This window comes from Salmo trutta, chromosome 26 (genome assembly GCF_901001165.1).
Source record: "Salmo trutta chromosome 26, fSalTru1.1, whole genome shotgun sequence".
NCBI lineage: Eukaryota > Metazoa > Chordata > Actinopteri > Salmoniformes > Salmonidae > Salmo > Salmo trutta.
The window spans coordinates 47,211,194-47,238,465 of record NC_042982.1 but is presented as its reverse complement, the minus strand read 5'-3'; the positions used below and the strand labels follow the sequence as shown (position 1 = coordinate 47,238,465).

The window sequence follows — 27,272 nt, the reverse complement described above, 5'->3', positions numbered from 1 at the left end:
GGAATCCGGGGATATGGGGGAAAAATAAATATATATATAGGTCCGTTATGCTCTGGTTTGAGTCACGTTGTTCGAACTGGCGAGAGCTTGCCGAGCTAAAGGTTAGCTGATTGATAGCTGGTAGGTAGTTAGCTGAATAACTTCAGTTGAGGGATTCCAGATCTGAAGTAAATAGAAATACTTTAGAAAAAAACAGATCCACGCCACATTGGGTGAGGCGGGTTGCAGGAGAGAATTTTGAAGTTGAGGTTTAGGAAAATATTTTAAAAGGATATGTGAAGAAAAAGATGTAAGAAGATATATTCAAGGGACACGACAAGACAAAGACGTCTGACTGCTACGCCATCTTGGATACGATATGATAATGATAAGAACAGAGACAGTAGTTCTACACAGTGATCTGAAGACATGGGGAATGGGAGACTTGATAAGAACAGAGAGACAGTAGTTCTACACAGTGATCTGAAGACATGGGGAATGGGAGACTTGATAAGAACAGAGAGACAGTAGTTCTACACAGTGATCTGAAGACATGGGGAATGGGAGACTTGATAAGAACAGAGAGACAGTAGTTCTGGGCAGTGATCTGAAGACATGGGGAATGGGAGACTTGATAAGAACAGAGAGACAGTAGTTCTGGGCAGTGATCTGAAGACATGGGGAATGGGAGACTTGAAAAGAACAGAGAGACAGTAGTTCTGGGCAGTGATCTGAAGACATGGGGAATGGGAGGAAGTAGATAGGCTGGTAGTACATTTAATGTTAGAGGTTACATTAAATGTACCAAGATGTAATTGTAAACTCAGCAAAGAAAGAAACGTCCCTTTTTCAGGACCCTATTTTTTAAAGATAATTCGTAAAAATCCAAATAACTTCACAGGTCTTCATTGTAAAGGGTTTGAACACTGTTGCCCATGCTTGTTCAATGAACCATAAACACTTAATGAACATACACCTGTGGAACGGTCCTTAAGACACTAACAGCTTACAGACCGTAGGCAATTAAGGTCACAGTTATGAAAACTTAGGACACTAAAGTGACCTTTCTAGTGACTCTGAAAAACACCAAAAGAAAGATGCCCAGGGTCCCTGCTCATCTGCGTGAACGTGCCTTAGGCATGCTGCAAGGAGGCATGAGGACTGTAGTTGTGGCCAGGGCAATAAATTGCAATGTCCGTACTGTGAGATGCCTAAGACAGCGCTACAGGGAGACAGGACGGACAGCTGATCGCCCTCGCAATGGCAGACCACGTGTAACAACACCTGCACAGGATCGGTACATCCGAACATCACACCTGCGGGACAGGTACAGGATAGCAACAACAGCTGCCCGAGTTACACCAGGAATGCACAATCCCTCCATCAGTGCTCAGACTGTCCGCAATAGGCTGAGAGAGGCTGGACTGAGGGCTTGTAGGCCTGTTGTAAGGCAGGTCCTCACCAGACATCAACGGTAACAACGTCGCCTATGGGCACAAACCCACCTTCGCTGGACCAGACAGGACTGGCAAAAGTGCTCTTCACTGACGAGTCACGGTTTTGTCTTACATGGGGTGATGGTCGGATTTGTGTTTATCGTCGAAGGAATGAGCGTTACACCGAGGCCTGTACTCTGGAGTGGGATCGATTTGGAGGTGGAGCATCATCGTGTCACAGCATCATCGGACTGAGCTTGTTGTCATTGCAGGCAATCTCAACACTGTGTGTTACAGGGAAGAAATCCTCCTCTCTCATGTGGTATCCTTCCTGCTCGCGCATCCTGACATGACCTCCAGCACGACAATGCCACCAGCCATACTGCTCGTTCTGTGCGTGATTTCCTGCAAGACAGGAATGTCAGTGTTCTGCCATGGCCAGCAAAGAGCCCGGATCTCAATCCCATTGAGCACGCCTGGGACCTGTTGGATCGGAGGGTGAGGGCTAGGGCCATTCCCCCCAGAAATGTCCGGGAACTTGCAGGTGCCTTGGTGGAAGACTGGGGTAACATCTCACAGCAAGAACTGGAAAATCTGGTGCAGTTCATGAGGAGGAGATGCACTGCAGCACTTAATGCATCTGGTGGCCACACCAGATACTGACTGTTACTTTTGATTTTGTCCCCCCCCCTTTGTTCAGGGACACATTTTTCCATTTCTGTTAGTCACATGTCTGTGGAACTTGTTCAGTTTATGTCTCAGTTGTTGAATCTTGTTATGGTCATACAAATATTTACATATGTTAAGTTTGCTGAAAATAAAGGCAGTTGACAGTGAGAGGATGTTTCTTTTTTTGCTAAGTTTATGTTCATCAATAGGAAAATCTGGCAGTGTTTTCTATTTCCTGGAAAGTTTCTGTCTAGGAGATAATGGATTTTCATTAGATAGCGACGATATACTCTTTTAGCCACTCTTTTTTTTTTTTTAATTGGTCCAACATTGACCAACTGGATTCATGGCTGGCTACTCCGAAGGGGCCAACCCAGCCAATTATCCTCTAGCTAGATGTGGAATATCTGTCACTCCAGTGAGCTGAACATATGGGGAGTGGTAGAGTCAGTCGGCATAGACAGGCTGGTGGGACATATGTGGAATGGTAGAGGCAGAAGAGATAGACAGGCTAGTGGGACATATGTGGAATGGTAGAGGCAGAAGGCATAGACAGCCTGGTGGTACATTATTTGTTAAAGGTTACTGTACGTAGGTTGCATTCCAAATAGCACCCTATTCCATATAACCCAGCCTGACGTGCCATATAACCCAGCCAGGCCTGCCATATAACCCAGCCAGACATGCCATATAACCCAGCCAGACGTGCCATATAACCCAGCCAGACGTGCCATATAACCCAGCCAGATGTGCCATATAACCCAGCCAGGCGTGCCATATAACCCGGCCAGACGTGCCATATAACCCAGCCAGGCGTGCCATATAACCCGGCCAGGCGTGCCATATAACCCAGACAGACATGCCAAATAACCCAGACAGATATGCCATATAACCCAGCCAGGCCTGCCATGTAACCCAGCCAGGCCTGCCATGTAACCCAGCCAGGCCTGCCATGTAACCCAGCCAGGCGTGCCATGTAATCCAGCCAGGCCTGCCATGTAATCCAGCCAGGCCTGCCATGTAACCCAGCCAGGCCTGCCATGTAACCCAGCCAGGACTGCCATGTAACCCAGCCAGGTTTGCCATATAACCCAGACAGGCCTGCCATGTAACCCAGCCAGGCGTGCCATGTAATCCAGCCAGGCCTGCCATGTAATCCAGCCAGTTCTGCCATGTAACCCAGCCAGGCCTGCCATGTAACCCAGCCAGGCCTGCCATGTAACCCAGCCAGGCCTGCCATGTAACCCAGCCAGGCCTGCCATGTAACCAAGCCAGGCATGCCATATAACCCAGACAGACTTGCCAAATAACCCAGACAGATATGCCATGTAACCCAGCCAGGCATGCCATATAACCCAGACAGATATGCCATATAACCCAGACAGATATGCCATATAACCCAGCCAGACGTGTTCTGCTGCCTATTGTAGTTTTGTGGTATAGACAGTGTTCTTGTCACGACTTCCACCGAAGTTGGTTCCTCTCCTTGTTCGGGCGGCGGTCGGCGTCGCCGGTCTTCTAGCCATCATCGATCCACTTTTCATTTTCCATTTGTTTTGTCTTGTCTTCCCACACATTTGGTTTCAATTCCATCATTACATGTTGCGTATTTAACCCTCTGTTTCCCCCAATGTACTTGTCCGGAATTGTTTATTGTAAGTGCGTGTGCACGTTTATTCTGGTGTGCGACAGGTTTTGTACCCATTTATTGTTTGTTCTTGTTCTGGTGGTTTTTATTATTAAACTGCTCCGTTGTAAACCCAGAGTTTGCTCTCCTGTGCCTGACTTCTCTGCCGCCAGTACGCAGCCCTTACAGTTCTGCCTAATGTAGTGCTGTGGTATAGACAGTGAAAAATGAACAGTAAACATTACACTCACAGAAGTTCCAAAAGAATAAAGACATTACAAATGTCATATTATGTCTATATACAGTGTTGTAACAATGTGCAAATGGTTAAAGTATAAAAGGGAAAATAAATAAACAATCTACTGCAGAGAAAACCTGCAGAGTTCTGTCATACTACCCAGTTCTGTGCCCAAACAATTCGAGCTTGTACTTTTAAAAATCCACCTTTCCATAAATAAGTCTCTCACCGTTGCCACTTCTTATAGACCCTCCTCAGCCCCTAGCTGTGCCCTGGACAGCATATGTGAATTAATCGCCCCCCATCTATCTTCAGAGTGCATACTGTTAGGTGACCTAAACTGGGACATGCTTAACACCCCGGCCGTCCTACAATCTAAGCTTGATGCCCTCAATCTCACACAAATTATCAATAAACCTACCAGGTACAACCCCAAATCCGTAACCATGGGCACCCTCATAGATATCATCCTGACCAACTTGCCCTCTAAATACACCACTGCTTTCTTCTACCAGGATCTCAGCGATCATTGCCTGCGTGCGTAATGGGTCCGCGGTCAAACGACCACCCCTCATCACTGTTAAACGCTCCCTTAAACACTTCAGCGAGCAGGCCTTTCTAATCGACCTGGTCCGGGTATCCTGGAAGGAGATTGACCTCATCCCATCAGTAGAGGATGCCTGGTTGCTCTTTATAAGTGCCTTCCTCACCATCTTAAATAAGCATGCCCCATTCAAAAAATGTTGAACTAGGAATAGGTATAGTCCTTGGTTCACTCCAGACCTGTCTGCCCTTGACCAGCACAAAAACATCCTGTGGCGTTCTGCATTAGCATCAAATAGCCCCCACGATATGAAACTTTTCAGGGAAGTCAGGAACCAATATACATAGGCAGTTAGGAAAGCTAAGGCTAGCTTTTTCAAACAGAAATTTGCATCCTGTAGCACTAATTCCAAAAAGTTTTGGGACACTAAAGTCCATGGAGAATAAGAACACCTCCTCACAGCTGCCCACTGCACTGAGGCTAGGAAACATTGTCACCACCGATTAAATCTACGATAATCGGTCATTTCAATAAGCATTTCTCTACAGCTGGCCATGCTTTCCACCTGGCCACCCCTACCCCGGTCAACAGCTCAGCACCCCCTGCAGCAACTTGTCCAAGCCCCCCCCCCCCCCAGCTTCTCCTTCACCCAAATCCATTCAGCTGATGTTCTGAAAGAGCTGCAAAATCTAGACCCCTACAAATCAGCTGGGCTAGACAATCTGGACCCTCTCTTTCTAAAATTATCCGCCAAAATTGTTTCAACCCCTAATACTAGCCTGTTCAACCTCTCTTTTGTATCATCTGAGATTCCCAAAGATTGGAAAGCTGCCGCGGTCATCCCCCTCTTCAAAGGGGGAGACACTCTAGACCCAAACTGCTACAGATCTATATCCATCCTGCCCTGCCTTTGTAAAATCTTCGAAAGCCAAGTCAACAAACAGATCACCAACCATTTCGAATCCCACCGTACCTTCTCCACTATGCAATATGGTTTCCGAGCTGGTCATGGGTGCACCTCAGCCACGCTCAAGGTCCTAAACGACATCATAACCGCCATCGATAAAATACATTACTGTGCAGCTGTATTCATTGACCTGGCCAAGGCTTTCGACTCTGTAAATCACCACATCCTCATCGGCAGACTTAATAGCCTTGGTTTCTCAAATGACTGCCTCGCCTGGTTCACCAACTACTTCTCAGCTAGAGTTCAGTGTGTCAAATCGGAGTTCCTGTTGACCGGACCTCTGGCAGGCTCTATGGGGGTGCCACAGGGTTCAATTCTCGGGCCGACTCTTCACCGCTGCTGGTGATTCTCTGATCCACCTCTACGCAGACGACACCATTCTGTATACATCTGGCCGTACTTTGGTCACTGTGCTAACAAACCTCCAAACGAGCTTCAATGCCATACAACTCTCCTTCCGTTGCCTAGAACTGCTTTTAAATGCTAGTAAAACTAAGTGCATGCCCTTCAATCGATTGCTACCCGCACCCTTCCGCCCGATGAGCATCACTACTCTGGACTTTTCTGACTTAGAATATGTGGAGAACTACAAATACCTAGGTGTCTGGTTAGACTGTAAACTCTCCTTCCAGACTCACGTTAAGCATCTCCAATCCAAAATTAAATCTAGAATCGGTTTCCTATTTCACAACAAAGCATCCTTCACTCATGCTGCCAAACATAACCTCGTAAAACTGACTATCCTACCGATCCTTGACTTCGGCGATGTAATTTACAAAATAGCCTCCAACACTCTACTCAGCAAACTGGATGTAGTCTATCACAGTTTCATCAATTTTGACACCAAAGCCCCATATACTACCCATAATAGCAACCTGTATGCTCTCGTTGGCTAGCCCTCACTACATATTCGTTGCCAAACCCACTGTCTCCAGGTCATCTATAAGTCTCTGCTAGGTAAAGCCCCGCCTTATCTCAGCTCACTGGTCACCATAAGAACACCCACACATAGCACGCATTCCAGCAGGTATATTTCACTGGTCATTCCCAAAGCCAACACTTCCTTTGGCTGCATTTCCTTTCACTTCTCTGCTGCCAAAGACTGGAAGAAATTGCAAAAAAAAATTGTATCTAATTTTACTGCTTGTATCAGTTACTTGATGTGGAATAGAGTTGTATGTAGAGTTATTAAAGTGACATAGATGACAACAGAGAGTAGCAGTGGTGTAAAGAGGGGTTGGGGCACTGCAAATAGTCAATAGTCTGGGTAGCCATTTGACTAGATGTTCAGGAGTCTTATGGCTTGGGGGTCAAAGCTGTTTAGAAGCTTATTATACCTAGACTTGGCACTCCGGTACCACTTGCCATGCGGTAGCTGAGAGAACAGTCTATGACTAGGGTGGCTGGAGTCTTTGACAATTTTTAGGGCCTTCCTCTGACGCCGCCTGGTATAGAGGTCCTGGGTGGCAGGAAGCTTGGCTCTAGTGATGTACTGGGCCGTTCGCACTACCCCCTGTAGTGCCTTGCGGTCGTAGGCCGAGCATACCAGGCAGTGATGTAACCATTCAGGATGCTCTCGATGGTGCAGCTGTGGAACCTTTTGAGGATCTGAGGACCCATGCCAAATCTTTTCAGTCTCCTCAAGGAGAATAGGTTTTGTCGTGCCATCTTCACGACTGTCTTGGTGTGCTTGTACCATTAGTACCAGTTAGTTCATAGGTGATGTGGACACCAAGGAACTTGAAGCTCTCAACCTGCCACACTACAGCCCTGTCGATGAGAATGGGGGCGTGCTCAGTCCTCTTTTTCCTGTAGTCCACAATCATCTCCTTAGTCTTGATCACGTTGAGGGAGAGGTTGTTGTCCTGGCACCACACAGCCTGGTCTCTGACCTCCTCCCTATAGGCTGTCTCAACGTTGTCGGTCATAAAAAGGGCATGGAGGATGTTAGAAAATAGAGGGGAGGAGTTATTCCTATGCCTGGGCAATGTAGGTGGTCAAGTGATCCACACTCGCTTGTTTACATACACTTAGGTTGGAGTCATTAAAACTCGTTTTTCAACCACTCCACAAATTTCTTATTAACAAACTATAGTTTTGTCAAGTCGGTTAGGACATCTACCTTGTGCATGACACAAGTAATTTTTCCAACAATTGTTGACAGACAGATTATTTCACTTATAATTCACTGTATCAAAATTCTAGTGGGTCAGAAGTTTACATACGTTAAGTTGACTGTGCCTTTAAACAGCTTGGAAAATTCCAGAAAACTATGTCATGGCTTTAGAAGCTTCTGATAGGCTAATTGACATCATTTGAGTCAATTGGAGGTGTACCTGTGGATGTATTTCAAGGCCTACCTTCAAACTCAGTGCCTCTTTGCTTGACATCATGGGAAAATCAAAAGTAATCAGCCAAGGCCTCGGAAAACAAATTGTTGACCTCCACAAGTCTGGTTCATCTTTGGGAGTAATTTCAAAACGCCTGAAGGTACCACGTTGATCTGTACAAACAATAGTACGCAAGTATAAACACCATGGGACCACGCAGCCGTCATACCGCTCAGGAAGGAGATGCGTTCTGTCTCCTAGAAATGAACGTACTTTGGTGCGAAAGTGCAAATCAATCCCAGAACAACAGCAAAGGAAATGGTGAAGATGCTGAAGGAAACGGGTACAAAAGTATCTATATCCACAGTAAAACAAGTCCTATATCGACATAACCTGAAAGGCCGCTCAGCAAGAAAGAAGCCACTGCTCCAAAACCGCCATAAAAAAGCCAGACTACGGTTTGCAACTGCACATGGGAACAAAGATCGTACTTTTTGGAGAAATGTCCTCTGGTCTGTTGAAAGAATTAACAGGGGGAGGCTTGCAAGCCGAAGAACACCATCCCAACTGTGAAGCACGGGGGTGGCAGTATCATGTTGTGGGGTGCTTTGCTGCAGGAGGGACTGGGGCATTTCTCAAAATAGATGGCATCATGAGGGAAGAAAATTATGTGGATATATTGAAGCAACATCTCAAGACATGAGTCAGGAAGTTAAAGCTTGGTCGTAAATGACTCTTCCACATGGACAATGACCCCAAGCATACTTCCAAAGTTGTGGCAAAATGGCTTAAGGACAACAAAGTCAAGGTATTGGAGTGATCATCACAAAGCCCTGACCTCTATCCTATAGAAAATGCGTGGGCAGAACTGAAAAAGCGTGTGCGAGCAAGAAGGCCTACAAACCTGCCTCAGTCAGGAGGAATGGGCCAATATTCACCCAACTTATTATGGGAAGCTTGTGGAAGGCTACCCAAAACGTTTGACCCAAGTTAAACAATTTAAAGGCAAGGCTACCAAATACTAATTGAGTGTTTGTAAACTTCTGACCCACTGGGAATGTGATGAAAGAAATAAAAGCTGAAATAAATCATTCTCTGTACTATTATTCTGACATTTCACATTCTTAAAATAAAGTGGTGATCCTAACTGACCTAAGACAGGGAATTTTTACTATGATTAAATATCAGGAATTGTGAAAAACTGAGTTTAAATGTATTTGGCTAAGGTGTATGTAAACTTCCGACTTCAACTGTTTCCGTATATCTATTCTGTATATCTATATCTAATCTGTATATCTATATCTCTCCCTCCCTCCATCCTCTCCAGACCCAGAGCCAGTGACAGGGGACATGGAGTCAGCCATGGCTGTGGAGCTCAACCCCTGGGTGGACTATGAGTTCAGGGTGGTGGCCAGTAATGCTATTGGAACAGGAGACCCCAGTACCCCATCCCGGGGGGTCCGGACTAAAGAAGCAGGTAACTCCTCGGTCTGTGTGTGTTTCCTACTTAGCTTAACTCCCACTAAAACGACCGTCTTACTTTCAACGGTATCTTAATGATCCCCTTAAAGAAGGCTACAAACATATTGACAACAATGTAGAATATACACTACCAGACCAAATGTATGTGGACACCTGCTCATCAAACATCTCATTCCAAAATCATGGGCATTAATATGGAGTTGGTCCCTCCTTTGCTGCTATAACAACCTCCACTCTTCTGGGAAGGATTTCCACTAGATGTTGGAACATTGCTGAGGGGACTTGCTTTGATTCAGCCACAAGGGCATTAGTGAGGTCGGACACTGATGTTGGGCGATTAGGCCTGGCTTGCTGTCGGCGTTCCAATTCATCCCAAAGGTGTTCGATGGGGTTGAGTTCAGTGCTCTGTGCAGACCAGTCAAGTTCTTCCACACTGATCTCGACAAACCATGTCTGTATGGACCTCACTTTGTCCACGGGGGCATTGTCATGCTGAAACAGGAAAGGTCCTTCCCTGAACTGTTGCCACAAAGTTGGAAGCACAGAATTGTCTAGAATGTCAGTGCATTGCTTGCTGTTTGGGGTTTTAGGCTGGGTTTCTGTATAGCACTTTGTGACACTTTGTGACATAGGGCTTTATAAATACTTTTGATTGATTTGATTTTATGCTATTGCGTTAAGATTTCCCTTCACTTGAACTAAGGGGCCCGAACCATGAAAAATAGCCCCAGACCATTATTCCTCCACCAAACTTTACAGTTGGCACTATGCATGAAACCCATCAGTCGGACTGCCAGACGAACGCGTTTCCACTGTTCCAGAGGTCAATGGCGGCGAGATTTACACCACTCCAGCCGACGCTTGGCATTGCACATGGTGATCTTAGGCTTGTGTGCTGCTGCTTGAACATGGAATCCCATGTCATGAAGCTCCCGATGAACAGTTATTGTGCTGACGTTGCTTCCAGAGGCAGTTTGGAACTCGGTAGTGAGTGTTGCAACCGAGGACAGATGTTTTTTACGCTACGTGCTTCAGCACTCGGCGATCCCGTTCTGTGAGCTTGTGTGGCCTACCACTTCGCGGCTGAGCCGTTGTTGCTCCAAGACATTTCCACTTCAAAATAACAGTTGACCGGGGCAGCTCTAGCAGGGCCGAAAATTTGACTAGATGACTTATTGGAAAGGTGGCGTTGAAAGTCAATTTGACTAACTGACTTGATTGAAACGTTGAAAGTCACTGAGATCTTCAGTATGGGCCATTCTAGTGCCAATATTTGTCTATGGCGATGGCATGGCTGTGTGCTTGATTTGGTATGCCTGTCAGCAACGGGTGTGCCTGAAAAAGCCAAATCTACTCATTTGAAGGGGTGTCCTCATACTGCTGTATATATAGTGTATGAAGGGGTGTCCTCATACTGCTGTATATATAGTGTATGAAGGGGTGTCCACATACTGCTGTATATATAGTGTATGAAGGGGTGTCCTCATACTGCTGTATATATAGAGTATGAAGGGGTGTCCTCATACTGCTGTATATATAGAGTATGAAGGGGTGTCTTCATACTGCTGTATATATAGAGTATGAAGGGGTGTCTTCATACTGCTGTATATATATAGTGTATGAAGGGGTGTCCTCATACTGCTGTATATATAGAGTATGAAGGGGTGTCCTCATACTGCTGTATATATAGAGTATGAAGGGGTGTCCTCATACTGCTGTATATAGAGTGTATGAAGGGGTGTCCATACTGCTGTATATATAGTGTATGAAGGGGTGTCCACATACTGCTGTATATATAGTGAATGAAGGGGTGTCCTCATACTGCTGTATATATATAGTGGATGAAGGGGTGTCCACATACTGCTGTATATATAGTGGATGAAGGAGTGTCCTCATACTGCTGTATATATAGTGTATGAAGGGGTGTCCACATACTGCTGTATATATAGTGAATGAAGGGGTGTCCTCATACTGCTGTATATATAGTGTATGAAGGGGTGTCCTCATACTGCTGTATATATAGTGTATGAAGGGGTGTCCTCATACTGCTGTATATATAGTGTATGAAGGGGTGTCCACATACTGCTGTATATATAGTGTATGAAGGGGTGTCCTCATACTGCTGTATATGTTGAAGGGGTGTCCACATACTGCTGTATATATAGTGTATGAAGGGGTGTCCTCATACTGCTGTATATATAGTATATGTTGAAGGGGTGTCCTCATACTGCTGTATCTATAGTGTATGAAGGGCTGTCCATACTGCTGTATATATAGTGTATGAAGGGGTGTCCTCATACTGCTGTATATATAGTGTATGAAGGGCTGTCCATACTGCTGTATATATAGTGTATGAAGGGGTGTCCTCATACTGCTGTATATATAGTGTATGAAGGGGTGCCCTCATACTGCTGTATATATAGTGTATGAAGGGGTGTCCTCATACTGCTGTATATATAGTATATGTTGAAGGGGTGTCCTCATACTGCTGTATATATAGTGTATGAAGGGGTGTCCTCATACTGCTGTATATATAGTGTATGAAGGGGTGTCCACATACTGCTGTATATATAGAGTATGAAGGGGTGTCCTCATATTGCTGTATATATAGTGTATGAAGGGGTGTCCTCATACTGCTGTATATATAGAGTATGAAGGGGTGTCCTCATACTGCTGTATATATAGTGTATGAAGGGGTGTCCACATACTGCTGTATATATAGTGTATGAAGGGGTGTCCTCATACTGCTGTATATATAGTGGATGAAGGGGTGTCCATACTGCTGTATATATAGTGTATGAAGGGGTGTCCTCATACTGCTGTATATATAGTGTATGAAGGGGTGTCCTCATACTGCTGGTGATGTATTGTATAATGTAGCCGTCTGTATCAGGTGATTTTAAATAACAGGCCCAACTTGTGCTCCAAAACATCTCTCCCATGTTCCTCTCTTTCCTTGATTTTGTAATATTTAATTAGACTTTTTTTGTGCTGTTTTGTATTTGACAACAAACAAAAACATACATAGACAAAAAAAAGAGCAAGTGTGGTGTCATTCATGTTTGTGGAAATGTTTGAATGTTTTTTTTAATTGTTTTTGTCTAACCTCCCATATAGTTATTTATGGTTTTTGTTGTGTGTGTCAAACGGCAGCCAATCATCGATCAACATGTGAGCAGAATAAGACCCTGGGTATTTATTGTAAAGGAACATTGAGATCACAGTTCACTTTTACCACCCTGTGAAGTTAATCGCAACTTATTTCATGTGTAGTCTCATAAACTGCATGGTTTCCTGAGTCGTAGTGGGAGGACCACACATCAAGTGACTACACGTTTACTTTGCTTTGATGGTTATTATATTCATATTTGCTCATAAAGGCGTTTACACCACTATTTCTCGCATAATTAATATATGTATTTTTGTTCTGTCCTGCAGTCCCCTCGGTGGCCCCAGCTAACGTCAGTGGAGGGAACGGCCGCAGGCATGAACTGGTCATCTCATGGGAGGTAAAGGCCTGTTTTAACCTCTACGCATAGTCTTAAACCACCCTGTCCAACTTCAACCACACTCCACAACAACACTGTCCTAGCAAACTAGTTTTCAGCAAGTCATGACACCAGCCATCCCAAATTGTTCTGAAATCATTTCTGTAGTTAAAAACAGATAGCAGATTAGCATTCCTGCAACATTATTTTGTTGAAATATAATTTGATCTCTGAGATTAAGCTAATTTGATTGCACCCAAATTGGCCATTTGAATTTAGAGGATTCATATAATTTCCAATAAATATAGGACCCAACATCTGATATGGACTAAACGTTTTTTTTCTAACAATCAAACCCACACCACACGTCTAAAAAAGAAAAACTGGAGCTGCTCCATCTAGTGGTCAAAACATGGTAATGTCAGAATGTAGGATGGGACATACAGGATACAGTTGAAGTCAGAAGTTTACATACACTTAGGTTGGAGTCATTAAAACTCGTTTTTCAAACAATCCACAAATTTATTGTTAACAAACTATAGTTTTGGCAAGTCGGTTAGGACATCTACTTTGTGCAAGACACAAGTCATTTTTCCAACAATTGTTTACAGACAGATTATTTCACTTATAATACACTGTATCAAATCAAAGTTTATAACAGGTGTAGACCTTACAGTGAAATGCTTACTTACTGGCTCTAACCAATAGTGCAAAACAAAGGTGTGTGTGTGTGTGTGTGTGTGTGTGTGTGTGTGGGGGGGGGGGGGGGGGTAAGTAAAGAAATAAAACAACAGTAAAAAGACATTTGAAAATAAGAGTAGCAAGGCTACATACAGACACAGGTTAGTCAGGCTGATTGAGGTAGTATGAACATGAATGTATAGTTAAAGTGACACTGCATATATGATAAACAGAGAGTAGCAGCAGCGTAAAAGAGGGGTGGGGGGGCACACAATGCAAATGGTCCTGGTAACCATTTGGTTACCTGTTCAGGAGTTTTATGGCTTGGGGGCAAAAACTGTTGAGAAGCCTTTTTGTCCTAGACTTGGCACTCCGGTACCACTTGCCATGCTGTAGTAGAGAGAACAGTTTATGACTGGGGTGGCTGGGGTCTTTAACAATTTTTAGGGCCTTCCTCTGACACCGCCTGGTGTAGAGGTCCTGGATGGCAGGCAGTTTAGCCCCAGTGATGTACTGGGCCGTACACACTACCTTTTGTAGTTCCTTGCGGTCAGAGGCCGAGCAGTTGCCGTACCAGGCAGTGATGCAACCAGTCAGGATGCTCTCGACGGTGCAGCTGTAGAACTTTTTGAGGATCTCAGGACCCATGCCAAATCTTTTTAGTTTCCTGAAGGGAATAGGCTTTGTCGTGCCCTCTTCATGACTGTCTTGGTGTGTTTGGACCATTCTAGTTTGTTGTTGATGTGGACACCAAGGAATTTGAAGCTCTCAACCTGCTCCACTACAGCCCTGTCGATGAGAATCACAATTCCAGTGGGTCAGAAGTTTACATACACTAAGTTGACTATGCCTTTAAACAGCTTGGAAAATTCCAGAAAATAATGTCATGGCTTTAGAAGTTTCTGACAGGCTAATTTACATAATTTGAGTCAATTGGAGGTGTATCTGTGGATGTATTTCAAGGCCTACCTTCAAACTCGGTGCCTCTTTGCTTGACATCATGGGAAAATCAAAAGAAATCAGCCAAGACCTCAGAAAGAAAAATTGTAGACCTTCACAAGTCTGGTTCATCCTTGGGAGCAATTTTCAAACGCCTGAAAGTACCACGTTCATCTGTACAAACAATAGTACGCAAGTATAAACACCATAGGACCACGCAGCCGTCATACCGCTCAGGAAGGAGATGCATTCTGCCTCCTAGGGATGAATGTACTTTGGTGCGAAAAGTGCAAATCCTTCCCAGAACAACAGCAAATTACCTTGTGAAGATGCTGGAGGAAACAGGTACAAATGTATTTATATCCACAGTAAAACAAGTCCTATATCGACATAACCTGAAAGGCCCCTCAGCAAGGAAGAAGTCACTGCTCCAAAACCGCCATAAAATAGCCAGACTACGGTTTGCAACTGCACATGGGGACAAAGATCGTACTTTTTGGAGAAATGTCCTCTGGTCTGATGAAACAAAAATAGAACTGTTTGGCCATAATCACCATCGTTATGTTTGGAGATAAAAGGGAGAGGCTTGCAATCCAAAGAACACCATCCCAACCGTGAAGCACGGGGGTGGCAGCATCATGTTGTGGGGGTGCTTTGCTGCAGGAGGGACTGGTGCACTTCACAAAATAGATGGCATCATGAGGTAGGAAAATGATGTGTATATATTGAAGAAACATCTCAACACATCAGTCAGGAAGTTAAAGCTTGGTTGCAAATGGGTCTTCGAAATGGACAATGACCCCAAGCATACTTCCAAAGTTGTGGCAAAATGGCTTAAGGACAACAAAGTCAAGATATTGGAGTGATCATCACAAAGCCCTGACCTCTATCCTATAGAACATTTGTGGGCAGAACTGAAAAGCGTGTGCGAGCAAGGAGGCCTACAAACCTGACTCAGCTACACCAGCTCTGTCAGGAGGAATGGGCCAAAATCCACCCAACTTATTGTGGGAAGCTTGTGGAAGGCTACCCAAAACGTTTGACCCAAGTTAAACAATTTAAAGGCAATGCTACCAAATACTAATTGAGTGTATGTAAACTTCTGACCCACTTGGAATGTGATGAAAGAAATAAAAGCTGAAATAAATAATTCTCTGTACTATTATTCTGACATTTCACATTCTTAAAATAAAGTGATGATCCTAACTGACCTAAGACAGGGAATTTTTACTAGGATTAAATGTCCGGAATTGTGAAACTGAGTTTGAATGTATTTGGCTAAGGTGTATGTAAACTTCCAACTTCAACTGTACCTAACTTCAATGGCTCATTTCTCTGAACAGGGAAAAAAACCATCACCACATTCACTGAGAATACATTACTTAGGATGAGGAAACAATACTCCAAGAAGCACCTCCATACTACTTGTTAGACATAGAGAACTGATACTTTATATTCGTTGTTGGGGGTCCTGTGGCTTTTTACGATTTCTTTGGATTCCTATCTCATTGTTAGAAAAAAAGTTGGATCCAAATCAGCTGTTAGGTTCTGTATTTATTTAATATTCTATGAATCCCTATAAAATGTAAATGCAATCAGTTCTATGAATCCCTAGAAAATGTCAGTTTAGCTAATTTGTAATTTTTTTATTTAACCTTAATTTAACTAGGCAAGTCAGTTAAGAATAAATTCTTATTTACAACGACGGCCCACCACAAGGCAAAAGACCTCCTGCGGGGACGGGGGCTGGGATTAAAAATGTATTAAATAAAAATATAGGACAAAACACACATCACGACAAGAAACACAACTCTACATAAAGAGAGACCTAAGACAACAACATAGCAAGGCAGCAACACATGACAACACAGCATGGCAGCATCACAATATGACAACACAGCATGGTAGCATCACATGGCAGCAGCACAACATGGTAGTAGCACAAAACATGGTACGAACATTATTGTGCACTGACAACAGCACAAAGGGCAAGAAGGTAGAGACAACAATACATCACACAAAGCAGCCACAACTGTCAGTAAGAGTGTCCATGACTGAGTCTTTAAATTAAGAAATTAAGATAAAACTATCCACTTTGAGTGTTTGTTGCAGCTCGTTCCAGCCGCTAGCTGCAGCGAACTGAAAAGAGGAGCGACCCAGGGATGTGTGTGCTTTGGGGACCTTTAACAGAATGTGACTGGCAGAACGGGTGGTGTATGTGGAGGATGAGGGCTGCAGTAGATATCTCAGATAGGGGGGAGTGAACGGGTGTTGTATGGGGAGGATGAGGGCTGCAGTAGATATCTCAGATAGGGGGGAGTGAACGGGTGGTGTATGTGGAGGATGAGGGCTGCAGTAGATATCTCAGATAGGGGGGAGTGAACGGGTGGTGTATGTGGAGGATGAGGGCTGCAGTAGATATCTCAGATAGGGGGGAGTGAACGGGTGTTGTATGGGGAGGATGAGGGCTGCAGTAGATATCTCAGATAGGGGGGAGTGAACGGGTGTTGTATGTGGAGGATGAGGGCTGCAGTAGATATCTCAGATAGGGGGGAGTGAATGGGTGTTGTATGTGGAGGATGAGGGCTGCAATAGATATCTCAGATAGGGGGGAGTGAGGCCTAAGAGGGTTTTACAAATAAGCATCAACCAGTGGGTCTTGCGACGGGTATACAGAGATGAACAGTATAAAGTGCGGTGATGTGTCCTATAAGCAGCATTTGTGGCAAATCTGATGGCCGAATGGTAAAGAACATCTAGCTGCTCGAGAGCAACCTTACCTGCCAATCTATAAATTATGTCTTCGTAATTTAGCATGGGAAGGATGGTCATCTGAATCAGGGTTAGTTTGGCAGCTGGGGTGAAAGTGGAGCGATTACGATAGAGGAAACCAAGTCTAGATTTAACTTTAGCCTGCAGCTTTGATATGTGCTGAGAGAAGGACAGTGTACCGTCTAGCCATACTCTCAAGTACTTGTATGAGGTGACTACCTGAAGCTCTATACCCTCAGAGGTAGTAATCACACCTGTGGGGAGAGGGGCATTCTTCTAACCAAACCACATGACATTTGTTTTGGAGGTGTTCAGAACAAGGTTAAGGGCAGAGAAAGCTTGTTGGACAATAAGAAAGCTTTGTTGTAGAGCGTTTAACACAAAATCCAGGAAGGGGCTAGCTGAGTTTAAGACTGTATCATCTGCATATACAGTGGCTTGCGAAAATATTCACCCCCTGGCATTTTTCCTATTTTGTTGCCTTACAACCTGGAATTGAAATTGATTTTTGGGGGTTTGTGTCATTTGATTTACACAACATGCCTACCACTTTGAAGATGCAAAATATTTGTTATTGTGAAACAAACAAGAAATAAGACAAAAAAACAGAACTTGAGCGTGCTTAACTATTCACCCCCCCAAAGTCAATACTTTGTAGAGCCACTTTTTGCAGCAATTACAGCTGCAAGTCTCTTGGGGTATGTCTCTATAAGCTTGGCATATCTAGCCACTGGGATTATTGGCCATTCTTCAAGGCAAAACTGCTCCAGCTCCTTCAAGTTGGATGGGTTCTGCTGGTGTACAGCAATCTTTAAGTCATACCACAGATTCTCAATTGGAGTGAGGTCTGGGCTTTGACTAGGTCATTTCAAAACATTTAAATGTTTCCCCTTAAACCACTCCAGTGTTGCTTTAGCAGTATGCTTAGGGTCATTGTCCTGCTGGAAGGTGAACCTCCGTCCCAGTCTCAAATCTCTGGAAGACTGAAACAGGTTTCCCTCAAGAATTTCCCTGTATTTAGCACCATCCATCATTCCTTCAATTCTGACCAGTTTCCCAGTCCCTGCTGATGAAAAATGGATGGCGTCCTCGGGGTGATGAGAGGTGTTGGGTTTGCGCCAGACATAGTGTTTTCCTTGATGCCCAAAAAGCTACATTTTATTGAACTAATTATGTGACTTTAGAAGGTAATTGGTTGCACCAGATCTTATTTAGGGGCTTCATGGCAAAGGGGGTGAACACATGCATGCACCACTTTTCACTTTTTAATTTTTTAGGAATTTTTTTAAACAAGTAATTTCTTTCATTTCACTTCACCAATTTGGAGAAAAAAAATTCCCATTACATGAAATCAATTTAAATTACAGGTTGTAATGCAACAAAATAGGAAAAACGCCAAGGGGGATGAATACTTTCACAAGCCACTGTAAGGTGATTATCTCTATCACCCCTATGTGCCTGATTCTTAGTTGAGATAACTGTGTGCAACTCACCTAAATCATTAATTCATGTTAACAGGAGGTATAATTGTGAGTTAAGTGCACAGGTCTTAAAGTGACAAGAAAGCAAACATACATACCTACATCCTGAAACTACTGGTACCAACATCCTGAAGCTACTGGTATCCACATCCTGAAGCTACTGGTATCCACATCCTGAAGCTACTGGTATCCACATCCTGAAGCTACTGGTATCCACATCCTGAAGCTACTGGTACCTACATCCTGAAGCTACTGGTACCTACGGCCTGAAGCTACTGGTACCTACATCCTGAAGCTACTGGTACCTACATCCTGAAGCTACTGGTACCTACGGCCTGAAGATACTGGTACCTACGGCCTGAAGATACTGGTACCTACGGCCTGAAGCTACTGGTACCTACGGCCTGAAGCTACTGGTAACTACATCCTGAAGCTATTGGTACCTACATCCTGAAGCTATTGGTACCTACATCCTGAAGCTACTGGTACCTACATCCTGAAGCTACTGGTACCTACATCCTGAAGCTACTGGTACCTACATCCTGAAGCTACTGGTAGCTACATCCTGAAGCTATTGGTACCTACATCCTGAAGCTAATGGTACCTACATCCTGACGCTACTGGTACCTACATCCTGACGCTACTGGTACCTACATCCTGACGCTACTGGTACCTACGGCCTGACGCTACTGGTACCTACATCCTGAAGCTACTGGTACCTACATCCTGAAGCTACTGGTACCTACATCCTGACGCTACTGGTACCTACATCCTGAAGCTACTGGTACCTACATCCGGAAGCTACTGGTACCTACGGCCTGAAGCTACTGGTACCTACATCCTGAAGCTACTGGTACCTACGGCCTGAAGCTACTGGTACCTACGGCCTGAAGCTACTGGTACCCACATCCTGAAGCTACTGGTACCCACGGCCTGAAGCTACTGGTACCTACATCCTGAAGCTACTGGTACCTACATCCTGAAGCTACTGGTACCTACGGCCTGAAGCTACTGGTACCTACGGCCTGAAGCTACTGGTACCTACATCCTGAAGCTACTGGTACCTATGGCCTGAAGCTACTGGTACCTACGGCCTGAAGCTACTGGAACCTACGGCCTGAAGCTACTGGTACCTACGGCCTGAAGCTACTGGTACCTACGGCCTGAACCTACTGGTACCTACGGCCTGAAGCTACTGGTACCTACATCCTGACGCTACTGGTACCTACATCTTGAAGCTACTGGTACCTACATCCGGAAGCTACTGGTACCTACGCCCTGAAGCTACTGGTACCTACGCCCTGAAGCTACTGGTACCTACGGCCTGAAGCTACTGGTACCTACGGCCTGAAGCTACTGGTACCTACGGCCTGAAGCTACTGGTACCTACATCCTGAAGCTACTGGTACCTACATCCTGAAGCTACTGGTACCTACATCCTGAAGCTACTGGTACCTACATCCTGAAGCTACTGGTACCTACAGCCTGAAACTACTGGTACCTACATCCTGAAGCTATTGGTACCTACATCCTGAAGCTACTGGTACCTACATCCTGAAGCTACTGGTACCTACATCCTGAAGCTACTGGTAGCTACATCCTGAAGCTATTGGTACCTACATCCTGAAGCTAATGGTACCTACATCCTGACGCTACTGGTACCTACATCCTGAAGCTACTGGTACCTACATCCTGAAGCTACTGGTACCTACGGCCTGACGCTACTGGTACCTACATCCTGAAGCTACTGGTACCTACATCCTGAAGCTACTGGTACCTACATCCGGAAGCTACTGGTACCTACGGCCTGAAGCTACTGGTACCTACATCCTGAAGCTACTGGTACCTACGGCCTGAAGCTACTGGTACCTACAGCCTGAAGCTACTGGTACCTACGGCCTGAAGCTACTGGTACCCACATCCTGAAGCTACTGGTACCTACGGCCTGAAGCTACTGGTACCTACATCCTGAAGCTACTGGTACCTACGGCCTGAAGCTACTGGAACCTACGGCCTGAAGCTACTGGTACCTACATCCTGAAGCTACTGGTACCTACGGCCTGAAGCTACTGGTACCTACGGCCTGAAGCTACTTGTACCTACGGCCTGAAGCTACTGGTACCTACGGCCTGAAGCTACTGGAACCTACGGCCTGAAGCTACTGGTACCTACGGCCTGAAGCTACTGGTACCTACGGCCTGAAGCTACTGGTACCTACATCTTGAAGCTACTGGTACCTACGGCCTGAAGCTACTGGTACCTACGGCCTGAAGCTACTGGTACCTACGGCCTGAAGCTACTGGTACCTACGGCCTGAAGCTACTGGTACATACATCCTGAAGCTATAAGTACCTACATCCTGAAGCTACTGGTACCTACATCTTGAAGCTACTGGTACCTACGGCCTGAAGCTACTGGTACCTACGGCCTGAAGCTACTGGTACCTACGGCCTGAAGCTACTGGTACCTACGGCCTGAAGCTACTGGTACCTACGGCCTGAAGCTACTGGTACATACATCCTGAAGCTATAAGTACCTACATCCTGAAGCTACTGGTACCTACATCCTGAAGCTACTGGTACCTACGGCCTGAAGCTACTGGTACCTACGGCCTGAAGCTACTGGTACCTACGGCCTGAAGCTACTGGTACCTACATCCTGAAGCTACTGGTACCTACATCCTGAAGCTACTGGTACCTACATCCTGAAGCTACTGGTACCTACGGCCTGAAGCTACTGGTACCTACATCCTGAAGCTACTGGTACCTACATCCTGAAGCTACTGGTACCTACATCCGGAAGCTACTGGTACCTAAATCCGGAAGCTACTGGTACCTACGGCCTGAAGCTACTGGTACCTACGGCCTGAAGCTACTGGTACCTACGGCCTGAAGCTACTGGTACCTACATCCTGACGCTACTGGTACCTACATCCTGACGCTACTGGTACTTACATCCGGAAGCTACTGGTACCTACGGCCTGAAGCTACTGGTACCTACATCCTGAAGCTACTGGTACCCACGGCCTGAAGCTACTGGTACCCACATCCTGAAGCTACTGGTACCCACATTCTGAAGCTACTGGTACCCACGGCCTGAAGCTACTGGTACCTACATCCTGAAGCTACTGGTACCTACATCCTGAAGCTACTGGTACCTACATCCTGAAGCTACTGGTACCTACATCCTGAAGCTACTGGTACCTACGGCCTGAAGCTACTGGTACCTACATCCTGAAGCTACTGGTACCCACGGCCTGAAGCTACTGGTACCCACATCCTGAAGCTACTGGTACCCACATCCTGAAGCTACTGGTACCCACGGCCTGAAGCTACTGGTACCTACATCCTGAAGCTACTGGTACCTACATCCTGAAGCTACTGGTACCTACATCCTGAAGCTACTGGTACCTACGGCCTGAAGCTACTGGTACCTACATCCTGAAGCTACTGGTACCTACGGCCTGAAGCTACTGGTACCTACGGCCTGAAGCTACTGGTACCTACATCCTGAAGCTACTGGTACCTACATCCTGAAGCTACTGGTACCTACGGCCTGAAGCTACTGGTACCTACATCCTGAAGCTACTGGTACCTACATCCTGAAGCTACTGGTACCTACGGCCTGAAGCTACTGGTACCTACATCCTGAAGCTACTGGTACCTACATCCTGAAGCTACTGGTACCTACGGCCTGAAGCTACTGGTACCTACATCCTGAAGCTACTGGTATCCACATCCTGAAGCTACTGGTACCTACATCCTGAAGCTACTGGTATCCACATCCTGAAGCTACTGCGGGCTGACTTTTTACTCTACTCTAAAGTTTATTGAGACATTGAAATATAAAAAAAAGTGGTTTGATAAGAGTATGATTTGCCTCAGTGTCCCGATGTTGTCAGCAGCATTCTCTCAGAACCATCGTCTCTCTAAATTACAGTTTTGGCTCTGGCTGCTCCCAGATGGCTTTACACTGTCAAACTACAGTCCAGAAACCCCAGTGTGATGGAGAGGAATGGAGACTGATAATCATGTAGAGGGTTCTATGTGTCATTCATTAGATACCTCTCACCGATGCTGGGGGAATTCTTGTCCGATATTTCAACTTCATTAAAGTGTAGTTGATGAACGACGCGCTTTTGGTTTACTAAGCATGCAAGGGGTTAGTTTGGCTAAGGAGTATATGTTCCTCCCTACATGTGCAATCTTGTGTAATGTGTGGTTAATGAGCGTTTAGTTTACAGTCAGTCCCACTCATTATGAATGAGGAGTGAAAAGCTCCTTTCCCCACGGGAAGATATACTGTGATGGAGAATACGGCGATCTGATATCCACTACTCGAGGTCACAGCAACATACAGTACCTAAGAATAACCTCACAGCAGATTGCATAGGAATGTCAATCCCAACGTAATATATGGTTCTGCCATACTGTATGGCTTAATCGCATATCAAAACAGTTGCTGCAATATATCCTCTTCTTACTATGTTAAATGCTTCGAGCATTGGAAAAGCGTTAGATGAACCTAATCAATGATTATTTATTATGGTTCAATGTTCAGTTGTTGTTTTTTTCCCCCTCGTTTGTTTACTATGTAATGGTCAGTAGGGATTTGGTTTATACATTAGTCAGTTTCGGTTGATATTTAGCTGTTATTTAGTGAAAAGTGATATGGTAATATTTGATACCGTCTCATACCAGACTATGTCCTATCAAATGGTAGTTAGTGATGTTTCTGATGACCTGCTTTAACAAGCGACAGACTTGTTACGACGACATTATTGGAATCTGTTAAATGTTTGTTGACATCTGTTTGGCTGTATTGTTGTTTGCAGACTGTGTTTTTGTTTGTTTTTAGTTAGTGTGTGGTGCCTGTGTTTTTGTTTGTTTTTAGTTAGTGTGGTGCCTGTGTTCCTGTGTTTTTGTTTGTTTTTAGTTAGTGTGTGGTGCCTGTGTTCCTGTGTTTTTGTTTGTTTTTAGTTAGTGTGTGGTGTGCCTGCGTTTTTATGTCTGCAGCGGAATGAATGATTACGAGGTCGTGGTCTCCATAGAGAGGAGTAATGATTATTAACTTTCAGTCTCCGTCCAATCCCCCATAAAGCCATGCAGGGATGTTCAGGAACATCTGCTTTCCCTTCATCAATCTCCCTCCATGTTCCCACTATATTAGCGTGGAATGTTTGTCAGCCGAGGGAGCACCTTTTGGCTCAATCTGAATAGTGGGATTAAAGACTGGGGTTGCGTCTGAAATGGAACCCTATTCACTATATAGTGCTCTACTTTTCACCAAGTCATTTTTTTAAAAGTCGTGCATTATATAGGAATTAGCGTGCCATTTGGGACACAGGCATTGTGATCGTGTGAGGAAAGGAGGCATTGTCAAGTGAACAAAGCTGTAGGACATGAAATGAGGGCAGTTGAAGGTAAGTGTGGAGTGAGGGACCAGATGTGGATGTCAGTGATGGTTATTCCTACATTATACAGGTCTATGAAGTACATTATACAGGTCTATGAAGTACATTATACAGGTCTATGAAGTACATTATGCAGGTCTATGAAGTACATTATGCAGGTCTATGAAGTACATTATGCAGGTCTATGAAGTACATTATGCAGGTCTATGAAGTACATTATGCAGGTTTTTGAAGTACATTATACAGGTCTATGAAGTACATTATGCAGGTCTATGAAGTACATTATACAGGTCTATGAAGTACGTTATGCAGGTCTATGAAGTACATTATGCAGGTCCAACTGTCTCTAACCACGTTTCCATTCACAGTAGTTTATAAACCATCACGACAGCTGTGATGGAAACAGGACGTTTCGGTACAATTTTATAAATGTAGACAGATCCTTTATAATGTGAGAAACGGCGGTGGAAACGTGCAAATATTGATATTCCGATTCAGAAAACTTTAATATCCTCAAAGAGGCAATTCATCTTGTAGCAGTCATAAAACATATAGCATCTAAAAATGTACAATAAATAGCAAATGTATATTTACAAACAAATAGGCATTGTAAGGGCAGTTTCATAGTGCAAGTGCTAAGGCCAGACAAAATTGATTCACTAATTTTCCCCCCAGAAAAGTGAGGCAAGCGAGTGAAAAAAAATGAAAAATGTCATAATAATAATAATTAAGTGGTTAAGGAATAACTGTCACGTCCTGACCAGTAAAGGGGCTGTTTCTTATTGTAGTGTTATTGCACCCTCCCTTTAGTTAGGGGATTATTTTGTGTTTATGTTTATTTTTTATTTTTTTGTTGTTGTTTAAGGTGCATCCGGGGTCTGCACCTTTGGGGGGGGGGGGGTACTGTCACATCCTGACCAGTAAAGGGGCTGTTTGTTATTGTAGTTTGGTCAGGGCGTGGCAGGGGGTGTTTGTTTAGTGTGGTTCGGGGTTGGTTGGGTTATGTTATTTGTTAGTGTATTTCTATGTTATTTCTAGTTGGTCTATTTCTAGGTAGTGTCGATTGTGTTGACCTTTAATTGGAGGCAGCTGCTTCTCGTTGCCTCTGATTGAAGGTCCTATTTATAGGGGTGTTTGTTCTATGGGGGTTTGTGGGTAGTTATTTCCTGGTTTAGTGTTTGTTGCACCTGACGGGACTGTTTGGAGTCGTTTGTTTTGTATACGTGTTTATTTAGTTTTTCCTTCTTCAAATAAAAAAGATGAGTATACATTTTCCCGCTGCGTTTTGGTCCACTCCTTACGACAATTGTGACAATAACAGTACTTTACCACTTTGTCCTAGACACTTCTACAGGTTCTAGACCTAATGTGAGCTTCAAGAGTTATATTATTCCATGAGAAAACCTACCCTATTTTTTATTTAAGATGTTACAATGTTGTTATAACCATGATAAATGAAACAATGGGAAGTATAACTTGTGACAGTTTCTTTATTCTTGATAAAAACAATTAAAAAATTCTCTGATAAATATCAAGAACAGCTTCACAAGACATCATAACTAAAGGTGGCCTTGTGCAGTAGATCACCTGCTGGGTGTCAACGAACAATAACGATTCAATATGTAGAAATATCTGGAAATGAAAATGACGGCCAATGTTCTGTGATCAGAGGCAATAGCACAATCACCTGCTGCTTCTTACTGTTCAACAGCACGGTCTGTTTTGTCCTTTAATTTGTTGTTTATTCTGGTCTCTAGGATGTTCGTTTGTTTAAGATTTATTGGAGCTCTCGTAATGAACTGCTTTCCTTCTTGCTTACACACTGGGCACAAATGGTCTCATACCAAATGTGTTGGACTGCTTTCTGTTCTTCTTTAGACAGCTTGCTTTTGGCAAACGAACACCTTGGTTTCTCTGATTAAACACAGTTGATGGTCGCTCTGACCTTTGCACTGACCATGGCAGCACTCCTCTTTACATTTTCTATAGGTGGTTTCAGAGAAGGCCTATCCTTATCAATGGTGTCCAAGCTGTACAGATCACCACATGTCTGGTACTCACGTCTGTCTGCTGTCAATGTTGGATCAGGCACAAACCTTAATTTCATAAATTGTTCTTCTGGCAAGCGTGAAGGACTCATTAAGCAGTACCAGCATGGAGGATTCATTCAGCAGGACCAGCATGGAGGATTCATTAAGCAGGACCAGCATGGAGGATTCATTAAGCAGGACCAGCATGGAGGATTCATTCAGTACCAGCATGGAGGATTCATTAAGTAGGACCAGCATGGAGGACTCATTAAGCAGGACCAGCATGGAGGATTCATTAAGCAGTACCAGCATGGAGGATTCATTCAGCAGGACCAGCATGGAGGATTCATTCAGCAGGACCAGCATGAAGGATTCATTAAGCAGTACCAGCATGGAGGATTCATTAAGCAGGACCAGCATGGAGGATTCATTCAGCAGGACCAGCATGGAGGATTCATTCAGCAGGACCAGCATGAAGGATTCATTAAGCAGTACCAGCATGGAGGATTCATTCAGCAGGACCAGCATGGAGGACTCATTAAGCAGGACCAGCATGGAGGATTCATCCAGTACCAGCATGGAGGATTCATTAAGCAGGACCAGCATGGATGATTCATTAAGCAGGACCAGCATGGAGGATTCATTAAGTAGGACCAGCATGGAGGATTCATTAAGCAGGACCAGCATGGAGGATTCATTAAGCAGTACCAGCATGGAGGATTCATTAAGCAGGACCAGCATGGAGGATTCATTCAGCAGGACCAGCATGGAGGATTCATTCAGCAGGACCAGCAAGGAGGATTCATTCAGCAGGACCAGCATGGAGGATTCATTCAGCAGGACCAGCATGGAGGATTCATTCAGCAGGACCAGCATGGAGGATTCATTCAGCAGGACCAGCATGGAGGATTCATTCAGCAGGACCAGCATGGAGGATTCATTCAGCAGGACCAGCATGGAGGATTCATTAAGCAGGACCAGCATGGAGGACTCATTAAGCAGGACCAGCATGGAGGATTCATTAAGCAGTACCAGCATGGAGGATTCATTAAGCAGGACCAGCATGGAGGATTCATCCAGTACCAGCATGGAGGATTCATTAAGCAGGACCAGCATGGATGATTCATTAAGCAGGACCAGCATGGAGGATTCATTAAGCAGGACCAGCATGGAGGATTCATTAAGCAGGACCAACA

The 27,272-nt window shown here is 44.6% G+C and overlaps 1 protein-coding gene across 1 annotated transcript in view; it reads left to right on the top strand.

The window, feature by feature from the left end:
- LOC115163940 (contactin-5) overlaps positions 1-27,272 on the top strand; it is a 509,156-nt gene that overhangs the window by 419,887 nt on the left and 61,997 nt on the right. Inside the window, exons 17-18 of the mRNA XM_029716131.1 lie at positions 9,118-9,267; positions 12,711-12,781. Coding sequence (XP_029571991.1) covers positions 9,118-9,267; positions 12,711-12,781 — 221 coding nt within the window. The remainder of the gene's footprint in view (positions 1-9,117; positions 9,268-12,710; positions 12,782-27,272) is intronic.